Source organism: Neofelis nebulosa, chromosome 1 (genome assembly GCF_028018385.1).
Source record: "Neofelis nebulosa isolate mNeoNeb1 chromosome 1, mNeoNeb1.pri, whole genome shotgun sequence".
NCBI lineage: Eukaryota > Metazoa > Chordata > Mammalia > Carnivora > Felidae > Neofelis > Neofelis nebulosa.
The window spans coordinates 158,326,616-158,339,923 of record NC_080782.1 but is presented as its reverse complement, the minus strand read 5'-3'; the positions used below and the strand labels follow the sequence as shown (position 1 = coordinate 158,339,923).

The window sequence follows — 13,308 nt, the reverse complement described above, 5'->3', positions numbered from 1 at the left end:
GAGCATCCCAGGGTGATAGCGCTCCTGATGCGTGCCTGCCCCCAGGTGGCCCTTGGCCTCACCAGACCCTAGGCTGGCTCTGAGTAAGGTTAAAAGGATCCCAGAAGACCCTGGAATTTCTTCATTCAACCAACACAGAGCAGCTATTACATGCAGCCATTTTTGGGGGCACTGAGCAGTGAGCGAGACAAGGTCCCTGACTTTTGGGGAGGCTGGTAACAGAATCATAGGGAAGTGCAGCGATGTCAGGGAGTGGGGGGAAGCTAAGATCTCTGAAGGAAAGCAAAGCTGGTAAGGTTGGAAGGGCCAGGAAGAGGACGAGAATTACCCATTTAAATAGGGGTTGGGGAAGCCCTTGCTGAGGAGCGGAGTGAAGGAAGGAGCCGCAGAGGTATCTGAGGAAGAACATTCACGGCAAAGGGAGCAGCAGTGCAAAGGCCCTGAGGTAGGGGGAAATGGATGATTAGAAATAACACTTTGCTCCATGAACGAAGTCGGTCACAAAAGACCACAGAGCGCATGGTCCCGTTTATAGGAATATTCAGGACAGGCGAGTCCACAGAGACAGGAAATGGGTAAGTGGTTGCCAGGGGCTTGGAAGACGGGGGTAATAACGGGGAATGACTATTAATGGGTATAGGTTTATGGGTGATGCAAACATCACAAAATTAGACAGTGGTGATGGTTGCACAACTCTGAATATACTAAAACCGTGGCCTTGCATGCTTTAAGCGGGTGGGCTTTCTATATGTAAATTACCTACCGAGGAAGCTGTTGCACAATGACTATGTCACATGTCAGGTAGCCAACAGTGCGCTGAAGGAGAAGGAACTGGGATAAGATGGGGAGGGGGGTTAGGAGGCGACACTTGAGCAGAGACCTGAGTGGAGTTTCAGGTCCAGGAATGGGTGCAGCTGGACTAGGCTGCCTGTGTCTGCCACCTGGGGAAGTTGATGCCGGAGTTGGGCACGTGGGCGTGTCAGACTCCGGCCTGGGGGTGCTGACAAGTACTCGGTGGGGTGGGAGGGGAAGCCGCTTCAGGTGTGCTGGATGGCATTTCATGAGAATCCGACATTTTAAAACCACTAAGACTTGCATCCTCTCAGAGCCAGTGGGACAAAGACTTCTCAGGCTCAGGTCCCTCGGGTGGTCACGGAGGTCACTACCGTCCTCTGTTCAGAAAGAGCGGAGGCGGCACCAGGCGGGGCTTACGGGTAGTGGCCATTCTGTGCCTGAGTGCTGGCCCAGGCATCCGTAGCCCTTAGAGGCCCCGCTTAAGTCACATCACTGGCAGAGCTCGATCTTTTGGGAAGCCACAGTCAGTATTTACAGGAATGAAGCAGGCCAAGGTAAATGGGACTTCTCCCAGATCACCCTGGGGCTCCAGCTCTGGGAGGGCTTCTTGGCCCTACGTTTTAGGAAAATAGCCATCAGTGTTCCCCAAAAGGTCTCCCTTGGGGCAGCTTTAGATACCAGGAAAGCCCCCTCAACCTCAAAGTGCTCCCTGTTCGTGCCCAATTCACCTTGTCTCCCTATACAAGCAGAACCAGCAAGGAAGGAGGTGGTTCTGGGCAGAGGGCTCAGCACGTGCAAAGGCCCTGAGTGAGGTAGGAGTGTGCCTGGTGTGTTCCAGGATCAGCGAGGAGGCCGCTGTGCTGGTGCAGAGGGAGTGATGGGGACAGTTGAGGAGGGGTGGTCAGAGGACTGGCTGGTGCAGGCTTTGGATGGCCTTGGCCTTTACTCTAAGGTGGGAGCCTTGGGAGGGCCCCTCTGGCTTTGTGCTGAGAACAGTTAGCAGGGTGGCAAGGGCAGGAACAGGGAGGGCAGGGAGGAGGCTGGTACAAGGGGCCATGGGAGAAGACTTCCCCATGACCTTGAGTGAAGCTCCACCGACTCCTCCTTAGCATAGAGTGGTGGGGGAGATCCAATGAGGCAGATGAAGACCATAGTCCTCCTTCCAAAATGAGGTTTGGCTGGCTCTTTCCTCTTCTGTCTTTATACAAGGCTCTTCCTACATCTAGGCCTTTGCACACACTGTTCCCTCTGCCCAGGACACTCTTCCCTCTCTCCTCATCTGCCTGGTGAAACTTCATCCTCAAGTCCTAACCCCTTGGGTGTTGGGGTGGTTTCCTCTGCTGGGGTTGGCAGCCCAGGGGGAGGCATTTCCCCTCAACACACACAGAGGGCTTGGACTTTCAGTGCAGACCGGCCTCCAGGACATCCCCTTGAGGCCCGCCCTCCGAGCTGGGACAGAGCCAGGGGCTGAGGACACCACAGGGTTACCTATCCTCAGGTCAGTGGTTTGGGACTGGTGGAGGGGGTGGCGGGCAGACCCAGCACAATGCCACCAAGTGAGGGTAAATCCAGCAAAGCCCAGGATTCCGGGCCAAGTCAGGTTGTGTCTCCGGCTGAATTTTTGCAAAGCCTCACACTCTGTTCATTGATTAATTGTACAAATGTTTACCAAACCCTGGCCTAGGCCCTGGGGATTGGGTGGTAAGTAGGAAAGACAGTTCCTGCTACCATGGGGGTAGGGATAGACGGGAAGCTTGTGCACAGGTGCACACTCAATACTTGGAGAGGGCACTACGCGCCGTGAAGGTGTCTGGGGATGGTCCGGGAGTGTTTCCCAAGGAGGTGACCTGTGAGCTGAGACCTGGATAGTGACAAGGCACCAGTCATGCAAAGACCTGGGATACTAGTGGTTCAGACAGGGAGTGGCCAGTGCAAAGTCCCTGAGGCCAGAGAACACCCTGTGTACTTGAAGAGCTGCAAGGGGAACGGAGTGTCTGAAGGGGAGTGCCCCTTCAGGGGAGGTAGAGGGGGAGGCAGGGCAGGTGTGATGGGGAATCTAGATTTTGGGCAAAGTGCAAAGCATCGGGTGTTCCAAACCAGCAACATGATGTGGTTTGTGCTTATAAAAGCTCCCCCTGCTGAGACAGTAGAAAGGAAACGGAGACCCAGGAGGCCCTTGGGTGGATGGGCAGTGTGATGCCTGAAGGGCCACTGGTGCTAAAAAGCCTGGAATTGGGGGGGAGGCGGTGGAGATATAGGCTGGAGATAAAAATTTAGAGGCCATCTTTCAGTTTCATTGTTTCAGAGATAAACCCTTATAAAGTCCAGCGATCAATAAGCAGACTAACACTGGCCATCTTCCCCACCCAAATCCTGAGAGAGCATTTCACGAGTAAGTGCTTTCAAATTGACTCTGGTCTAGGGAGGGAAGGAAGGGGTGTGGTGAGACAGGAGACCAGGCACCAGCCGGAGCTTGATAAAGTCTGCCCACGCCTCAATGGCATCCACTCACCAGGGGCAGTGTGAACAGTCACCTGCCTACATTCTAGACCATCGCAGCCCAAGATGGGCCGGGGCTGCTGAGCCAGGCCCTGGGCCCAGCCCTGCTGTGATAGTGCGGGGACACCAAAGGAATACAGCCACGCCCGCTCCATGAGCTGTGGCAAAGCACTGCACTGGAGGCTCGGTTTCCTAGCTGTGTGGCCTTCAGCCCTGGCCAAGCGTCTCTGAGCTTTACTTTGTTTATCTGTGTAACGGGCATAAAATTACGTGTATGCCGCAGGGACTCCGTGAAAAGGAAACGAGCAGATCCACATCACTGGTTCTCCGCAATGGTGCCGCAGTCCCCTGGGGGTGTGGGGATCTGAAATCTGGGGGGTATTTGTGGATTGCCACGGTGATGTCTATTCACATCCCAGGCTACTGTTGCCAACTGCAGGCCACCGGGTCCTCCCCCCTCAAGGCCTTTGCACAGGCAGTTCTCCCTGAAACTGTATCTGCTCATTGTGTGTGGCACCCACTAGAGTGTGAGCTCCAGGAGGGCTGAGACCTGGGCCAGGGTGTTTACTCCCGTGTACCCAGCACTGAGGACGGGATTTGTCACAACCCACTTAACCTGACAATAATACCAGGGGTCAGGAGTTTCCAGATGAGGAAACTGAGGCAGGATAGGAGCTCCTCTGATGAGGACCCCAAGCAGAAACGCAGCGGGCTCCCCAGCTCTGAGCCAGAATCAGTACCCCAGGGCCCCACCGGGAGGCTGTGGGCACCTCCTCGGCCCTTCCCCGACCCATGTTCCCAGTGCACCTGGGACCGATCAGCTCAGGGAAGGGGCCACATCGATTCCTGCCACCTGCCTGTGCCGGAGCTGTCTGCACGCTCAGAAACCATCAGCTTCCCATTAGGCAGATCGATAGCTTCCACTGGTTTCCAATTTGTGTTTCCAGAAATTCATCTCCCAGCCACCTTTTTAATTAACCCCCCTCCACCACACCTGGGGCACAGATACATCACCCGCCCTGGGCCGCCTCTGCAGACCACAGACCACGAGGCTCCGCGGGCCACAGGGGAGCTGCAGGTGTGTTTAAAGCTGACCAGCTGCTTCCCGGTCACCGCAGGAGCTGACCCTGCTGGCTGGATGCCATCCACTCTGTCCCCTGCTCCTCGCTGAACCCCTGTGGAAGGGGCTGGGTCCTCCCTCACAGAAAGAAAGCAGGTGATGAGAGGCCAAGGCAGTGTCCTGAGGTCCCCCAGCTGGCAAGAGCTAGGACAAGTGCACCTTTGAGGCAGGCAATTGGCAAAGCGCTCCCCAGATGCCGCAGGACAATGGGGTCTGGCTGGCAGGTGAGCAGGAGGGGCCAGCAGCTGTAGGTTCAGGGCAAGGAAAGGTGGAGGGAGTGTGATCCCCAGGAGCCTCTGCTTTCCCACACCTGGGGTCTCCTGGGTATTCTGCACTGCTCACCTGTCTACCCCTCCGGGGCCTACTGCTGCATCCCTGGTGCCTGGCACATAGTAGGTGCTCAGTAATGGCCGCCAAATGAGCAGTAAATACTTGCCGCACTTTGCCCTGGGCAGTGTTCCCAGAGCTTCTCTAAATGACCTTATTTCAATTTCACAGCTGTCCTCGAGGCGGGCATCACTAGCGTATGCATTTTATAGGTGGGAAGACTGAGGCCCCGAGAGGTTAAGTGACTTCCCCAAGGTCACACGGCGAGTCAGTGGTAGAGCTGCGATCTGAACCTGACTCTGGAACTGCACTCCACGCTCCCTTACCTATTCTCGGTGGCCTCAGCTCTGAAGGGCAGGAACTGGGTCCTGTGCCCCATGGAACCTCCACCATATATACCATCATGTAAACGTGTTTGTTGAGTGAATAAATGAGTGAATTATGCACTCCTTGTCCTTTAAAACACAGTACAGTCAACCAGTCTGCTGGCACAAATCTGGAGTGTTTCTGGTCGGGGATGAAGGGGAGAGAGGAGTGAATCTCCTGGGGCACCCAGAGGTGACAAGCCTCTCAGTAGTTACAACTCGGGGGCCATTACTAGGGACCTCTCTGATCTCACCCCACCTCCTTCCTCACCAGTCTGTTATATTGGGGTTCTCTGTCATGTATACAGAGGGCACAGAGCCATGATTTGGTTTTATGTGGTGTCTTAAGACTTTCCAGTGAGATAAGTGGATTACTGTTGGCCCAACATCTGGGCAAAAAGAGCCTGCTATGCGTGGTCATCCAAGTCAGCTTCTGGAGGTGGCCAAAGTGAGACATGAAAGGAAGGGGGCCATGATGGACCCTGCACCTGTGGCCAGTGAGAGCAGGTGAGTCCGGAGCCAGGGCAGAAGGGAGGAGGGGGACAGCAGGGGGGAGGGTGGGGTAGGGAGAGCTGGGACATCCACCGGCTGAGGTCTGGTCCCCAGTGGGTGCACAGGAAAGAGAGGGTGATATCCAGAGTGTTTGCACCCAGCTCATTCCTTCCCCACCAGGTGGGCAGTCCCTGGAAGGGGACCCGGGGCTCCCGCTGCCCACACCCCATTGTGACCCATCCCCTGGACTCCCGCTGCCCACACCCCATTGTGACCCACCCCAGGGGCTCCTGCTGCCCACACACCATTGTGACCCATCCCCTGGACTCCTGCTGCCCATACCCCATTGTGACCCACCCCCGGGGCCCCCGCTGCCCACACGCCATTATGACAAATAAAGACAAATCTACTTCATCCTAACCCCCGCAGCATATATGCTGGCAATCATCCTCCACGCTTATGGCCTGCCCAGATCCATCTAAAGGGTCTCATGGCTGAGGTTTCATTAAACGGCAAGAAATGGCGTTTTCCTGGCAACAGCTAGCCCCTCAAGGTCCTGGAACCTTGAGTCCTAGAGTAAGTCTGGCTCTCTCCCTAACCCCCTCCCAACCTGAGGGTATATAATGAGCTACCCGTCACGACGCCAGTGCAGCTCTCCCTGCCCATGGACCTGTCCCCGTGCTTTAATACAATCACCTTTTTGCACCAAAGACTTCTTCACGAATTCTTCCTTGGCCATCGGCTCCAGACCCACGAACCCCCCATCACTCCAAAACTTCACCACCTCCACCTTGTGCTTCCTACAACTCCACATCCAGCAGGTCACTAGCCCACCGACACTCCTCCAGCCTGTGAAGCTGTTCTGGATCTGGTCCCACCCGTCGCCCTGGCCAATCTCCTGTGCCATGTCCCCGGGCTTCCTGGAGCTCAGCATCGTTCCCTGCACTTAAAATGCAGGGACGGGGCTCCTGGGTGGGCCTCAGTGGCTCAAGCGTCCCACTCTTGGTCTTGCTCAGGTCGCCATCTCACAGTTTTGTGAGCTGGAGCCCCGCGTCGGGCTCCGAGCTTATAGCACAGAGTAGACTTGGGATTCTCTCTCTGTCCCTCCCCCACTCGCACTGTCCCTTCTCTTTCAAAACAAACATTTAAGTTCCTTTAAAGTTAAAAAACAAAATAAAATAAAGGCACGGACACGTGGCTCTCATGGCTCTCATTTATTTACATTTTTTTAGGGTTGTATTTTGTTATTTTTTTTAAATACATTTTTTAATTTATTGAGAGGTTTGAGAACCTGATTTTTTGGCTCTAGGGACATCCTCCCTGGCTGCCTGTATTCACTGCTGGTGTCGGAGTTTGTGGCTGGCAAGTTGCATCTGGGCCCGCTAATCGTGGTCCCTATGCTGGTCCCTTCGGAGGTCAGACTACTCCGCTCTGAGGACAGGCCTGTGCTGGAACAGGTTGCGAGGGAGCTCCAGCAGCGGACTGTGGTTGGTGTGTTGATCGTGGGCTGGATAGTTGTCAACGTGTACCACATGTTTTCACTCTCCAGGGACATGAAAACCAGAGCACTGTGCTCCCTGTTTTCGATATTTCGTTCCGCGTCCCAGAAGACTTCCCCCTCAAACGGCTCCAACCCGGTGGCCAAGCAGTACCAAACCACCCCCAGGTTCCAAGCGCTTGCAGAAGGGGTGTCCTCCCTTTGCTGCAGGAAGAGTCGCGGGGCAGAATAAGGGGGGCTGTCCCAGAAAGTGTGGAGTTTGTAGCCAGCAAACTGGATGCTCAGTCCAACCCCCGTGCGTTTTACCTTCAGCTTCTTGCCAAAAAGCAGTGTCTCCAGCTTCAGATACCCGCCTATCATACCTTGTTGGTGGCAGTACTCCACCACCGATAACAGCCGGCAGAATGTGTCTGGAACCTCCTCCGTCACTTGGCCATGGTGCGTAAAATCGTCACGCAGGTTGTCTCTGCTTACGTATTCTGAAAGGAGAACCAACGTTTCCTTGGTGTTGATCACCTCAAGTGACTTGACAACACTTGGGTGACTTGAGGTCTTCATATTCTGGGCTTCACGACAAAGTCCCTGGAGGCCAGCGGGGTCCTTCTGGGTTTTCTTGATGAACGTCACATCAGACTGCTTCCTGGGGGGGACGCTGCCCTCACTGGTGATCTCGGGGATCTCATAAATACAGAAGTCCTCCTCACCAGCGGTAATGGCCTTACGCCCCTGAAGCATGGTGACCTACTAACTATACTAACGCTAAATAATGCTAATTACACGGACTATGCTAACCAACAATAACAACCTACAAAATTTGCCAATACTAACAATACTATGCTTATGAACTATACTAACAACGTGAACTATACTAACGATATGAACTATACTAACAATATGAACTATACTAACTGTACTAAAACGCTAACACACAAAAAAAAAAAACAAATGAAAAACACACACGCGCACACACACACACACACACACACACAAAGAAAATGAAGCGAGGAAACGAAGAAAAGTTGAGAAAAAGAAAAACTAAAAAAGGAGAAAAAAAAGAAAAAAGTAAAAACAGAAAAAGGCAAAAAAAAGTTGGGAGAGAAAAGGAGTAGAGAAAAAAGAAAAATTAAAATAAAAAAATAAACAAAATGAAAAAAAGAGAATCGAAATCAAACTAGCTAGGGTCAAAGGCCGACAGGTCACCAAGGCTTCCTGGGCTGTAAAGACCAAACACCCAGCCGAGCCAGGGTCTTATATAGACAGGTCTTGCCATGACTTCACCATGGGGCTTTGTGAGGGCACAGCAAGAAATGGGCCAATTATGCAATCATGGCTGGGGATGTCTGAGACCACAGTGGTTTCCTCACTTTTTACTCCTAAAACCCCTTTACTCAATAAAAAAAAAAAAAAGACCCCCAATGGGCTTTTTGTTTGTTTGTGTGGGCTTTTCAAGATTGATATTTACTTTGTTAGAAATCAAAATCTATAAGATGGTTCAGTGGCCTTTTCACTTCAAGTTTAGAAAACTGTAATTTTGGCTTGTATAGACCTCGTAATGTCTACACTTAAAATACTCAGTTCCTGGTCTCAAAATGGTGCTACAACGTATAAGGAAACGTTGTGTTGTGTAAAACACGATAAGGCTCATTATTAACATCTATAAAGCTCAGAGGAACATTGCTTTTCATCATATTTTCACTGATAAGGTTGTGAGGAGATTTCTCATCAGAAACCTTGGAGGCTAGAAGGCATGGGTTGATGTGTTGAAAGCATTGAAGGAAAAAAGCTGTCAACCAAGATTCCTACATTTGGGAAAACTGTCCTTCAAAAATGAGGAAGAAATGAAAACATTCCCAGATCAACCAAAGCTGAAAGCCTTGCCCTGATGACTAGACCGGCCCTGCAGTGAAGGGGGTCCTTCAGGTTGAAATGAAAGGGCACTGAACAAGTAACTCGAAGCCTTCTGAAGAAATAATCTCCGGTAAAAGTAAGCAGACAGACAATTATGAACGCTAGTATTGTTATGACTTTGGTCTGTAGCTCTACTTTTGGTTCTCTATGTTAAGAGACTGATATATTTAAAAACCTAATTATTCATCTATGCTTTTGGACACAAGATGCATAAAGATGTAATTTTGTGACATTAACAACTGAAAGAAGGTGGGGTCAGGGCTGTAAAGTAGCTGAGTTTTCATGTGTTATTGAGGTTAAGCTGGTATAAATTGACATTACAATGTTGTAACTTTAGGATGTTAAAAGCAATCCCACGGTAACCACACACAACCACACACACACACACACACACACACACACACACACGCCACAGAACATACACAAAAGGAAATGAGAAGGGAATTAAAATGTTTCACTACAAAAAAAATCAACTAAATGCAAAAGAAGATAGTCATGCAGAAAATTTGAGACCGAAAGCAATTAAGGCATATAGAAAACAAAGAGCAAACCACAGAAGGAATTCCTTCCTTATCAGTGATGACTTTAAATGTAAGCAGATTAAACAGATTAGTGAAATGGATAAAAACATAGGATCCAACTATGTGTTACCTACAAGGGACTCAGATCCAAAGACACAAAAAAGTTGAACATGAAAGGAAGGAAAAAGATAATCCATGCAAATAGTAACCAAAAGAAAGGGTGGAGTGGCTGTAATAATACCAGACAAAACAGACGTTAAATCAGAAAATGTTACAAGAGACAAAGAAGGACATTTTATATGAATTAAGAGGTTCAGTACAGCAAGAAGAAAAAATGATAAACATTTACACACATAATGAGAGGCCATTATCGACAGAACTGAAGGGAAAAATAGTTCTATAATAATCATTGGAGCCTTCAATATCCCACTGTCGATAATGGACAGAACAACCAGACAGAAGGTAAGTAAGGACACAGAGGATTTGAAGAACACGATAGCCCAGCCAGATCTAACAGACGGGCACGGGACCCCACCCAACAATAACGGCACGAGGGACCTTCTCTGAGACAGACTTTGCATTAGGTCACGAGTTAAGTCTCAGTAGATTTTACAAGATAGCTATCATACAAAGTATCTTTTCCAACCACAAGAAGATGAAGTCAGAAATCGGTAACAGAAGGAAGAGTGGAAAATTTAAAAAGCTGTGAAAACTGAAAACACACTCTCAAAGAACCAATGTGTCCAAGAAGAAATCACAGTGGAATGCGAAAATACGTAGAGGTGAAGGGAAATGAAACACGACGCGTCAAAACTCCTGGAAAACAACAAAGCAGTGGTGAGGGGGAAATTTATAGCTGTAAACGCTCACAGTAAACATCAAGACAGATCTTAAATCAACACCATAGACGTGCAACTTAAGAAACTAGAAAAAGCCAAAGGTAGCAAAGGGAAGGAAATAATAAAGATTAGAGCAGAGATACATGAAACAGAGGGTCTTTCTACTCCTTACAGATGTAGAAAGGGTTAGAGTGCTATCAACAAGTGTATTCCAGCTCATTGGAGAATCCAGATACAATGGACAAATCTCTAGACCTAGGAAACCTACCAAGACTAAATCACAAAGAAAGAGAAAATCGGAAGAGATTCGTACATAACTAGGGAGGAGATTGAGGCTGTAATCGAAGACCACCTGACAAAAAAAAGCCCCGGATCTGACAGCCTCACTGGTGAGTTCTACCAAACATTGGAAGAATTGACACCAATCTTCTCAAACTCTTCCAAAAACTTCAGGAGAAAGAACACTTCCTAACTAATTCTATCAGGCCGGCATTGCTTTGATGCACCCTAAATATCTCTGGGCCACCTTCCAGACAGTCACCAGAGGAGTTTTCTAAAATATCCAGCCACATGAGTTATTTTCTCAGCGACAAAAGAGACCTTTCTCTTGTCTGTGGAAAGAGAGGACCAGTAGTGTCTCCAGAATCAGGCTGAACATCTATGGACCTCTTCTGAGAGCCTCCGTCCACAACGGATGGGCCACACCGCAGACTGGACACAGCTGAAGCGGGGCAGGGGGTGGGGTGGGGAGGGGAAAATTCACGGAGGTAACCTGGGCTTCAATTGGTCTGTCAGCTGCTTTGACTGCTTTGGGCATCTGTGAATACAACAAGCCATGTCCTCGTTGGACGCTGGGAAAGGACAATCTATCTGCACATCCAGCCCTATGGGCTGGAGTCTCCCAAACGAGGCCATCGTTTGTTTTTGGCAACTCTGCTCCACCACAATATTCATCAGACTCCTGAGAAAGACAACCGATGAAGGGATCCATAAATGGTAAGACCATCTTGCACTTAGCTGTGTTTTGGAAAAGGGAGATATTAGGCAACTGGGCCTTTAAGGTTTTGCTTGCACCCTGTTTGTGGAATGGTACGTGTGTTTATGTATGTTGTAAATGTGAGATAGTTTCTCTATCTCCGGGTGGTAGTTGTGAAAATTAATTTGTAAAAGTGCTCTACTTAGCTGGTTTGAAGGCAAGTGCTTGTAAGAACTGGGTGTTCTAGGGGTGCCTGGGTGGCTCGGTCGGTTAAGCGTCTGACTTCAGCTCAGGTCATGATCTTGTGGTCTGTGGGTTCATGCCCCACGTAGGGCTCTGTGCTGAGGGTTCAGAGCCTGGAGCCTGCTTGAGATTCTGTGTCTCCCTCTCTCTCTAATCCTCCCCCATTCACGCTCTGTCTCTCTCTGTCTGTCTCTCTCTCTCTCTCAAAAGTAAATAAACATTAAAACAATGAAAAGAAAACAAAGAACTGGGCGTTCTAAAACTCAGAAAGATAGAAACTAACCCCAGGTGTCTTTCAAGTTCAAGTGATCTTGGATAATATTTGGTATGAAAGCTAATGTAACGTTGTTCGTTTAGTTCAAATGGACATAAGTCTTTAGAATTGCCAACAATAAATATGATAGTTTCACTCTGCTTGTGTTTATTGTAAGTCAGACCAGCTGTTGGCGTTGTGACTGTCACAAAATGTGATGGAAAAGAAAAAGACGTTAGAGCCCTGTCCAATGGCTTCTGAAGCCTTATGGGCAAGCGAAGGACAGAAAGACAGATGTAAATAATTTTAATAAATGTAATTAATGCTACTTGAAAAAATAAGGGAAAAAATTCTGTATTTAATGAAAGTGAGACTGGTTATTCAAAGAGGGAAAACTTGGGGTACCTGGGTGGCTCAGTCTGTTGAGCATCCCACTCCTGACCTCTGCGCAAGTCATAATCCCAGAGTTGTGGGATTGAGCCCCGTGTCAGGCTCCAAGTGGAGCCTGCTTGAGATTCTCTCTCTGAGTGTCTCTCTGTGTCTCTCTCTCCCCCCCTCCCCCGCTTGTGCTCTCTCTCTCTCAAACAAAATTTAAAAAAAAATAAAGAGGGGAAAACGTAGGACAAAATCTGAAGGAATGCGAAAGGGAAAATTGCAGAAGGTTTGCGAGAAGGGAATCTTTCGAAAGAAATGCTGTGCATGGTCGGGACCGAGATTCTGGAGTTTCGCATGTAAGAAACAAGTTTATGAGGGCAGCGATCGACCCCTGGGGAAGAGAAGGGGGAGGCAGAGAACGATGTCAGGCAGAAGTTGAGCAGTGACACTTCAACGGAAGCCTTAGCCGACTCTCTGAGCAGTCTCGAAAGTTGGACTGCCCTTCGGAAGCATCCAAACTTAGGAGAAAGGGGCTGGCTCTTCGTTAGCGTCTTTGGACGTGACCACCTGGGCAGCGGGCAATGCCCTTGGCAAGGCCGCTGTGTACAGTCACGGTGATCCCTGATGATGTCTGAGCGTCGAAGGCTGTAGGCAGCATTGCTATGGCTGGGAGACCTTGGTTCCTGCCAGAGATTCTGGTCAGCACATCCCAACACCCGTCACAAGAACTCAGACCAATGCAGTGCCCTGGATGTCCTTGTCCAAATAAGTATGTATCAACGTGGGAGGTGACACGGAGGAAGAGAAGAAGGGACTGCATATCTTTTTAAAAATTCATCTTGTTGCAACGAATGAGTTTTAGTATCCAAAGTACTGCGGTATAAGACTGGAATTTGGGTTTTCTCGCTGTTAATGTGACAGAGGCTTCTTAGATGATGGGTCAAAATTATCAACAGAGGTTTTTCTTTACCTTTAATCTGCCTAGAAAAACAAAGTTTCTATGTCTTGTCTTTGTTAGGTCTTTGCTTACTTAAGGAAGTTGAATCTGCTCCGTGTTAAGAGAGCTAAGGTTTGCTCACAGCTCCAGTTACCTTGCT

At 49.5% G+C, this 13,308-nt stretch overlaps 1 protein-coding gene and 1 long non-coding RNA gene across 4 annotated transcripts in view; both read right to left on the bottom strand.

The window, feature by feature from the left end:
• LOC131518820 (uncharacterized) overlaps positions 1–13,308 on the bottom strand; it is a 67,835-nt gene that overhangs the window by 41,379 nt on the left and 13,148 nt on the right. The window lies entirely within an intron of this gene.
• The window catches only part of LOC131518773 (serine/threonine-protein kinase MARK2-like), a 50,743-nt gene continuing 44,243 nt past the window's right edge, over positions 6,809–13,308 (bottom strand). The window contains exons 1-2 of one of the 2 annotated variants that reach the window (XM_058741165.1): positions 7,970–8,100; positions 6,809–7,933 (exon numbers count right to left, since the gene is read on the bottom strand). In XM_058741165.1, the coding sequence (XP_058597148.1) occupies positions 6,827–7,831 (1,005 nt within the window). In that variant the 5' untranslated portion in view covers positions 7,832–7,933; positions 7,970–8,100 and the 3' untranslated portion in view covers positions 6,809–6,826. Of the gene's footprint in view, positions 7,934–7,969; positions 8,101–13,308 lie in introns of those variants that run through there. The other variant, XM_058741174.1, reaches the window with a different exon arrangement.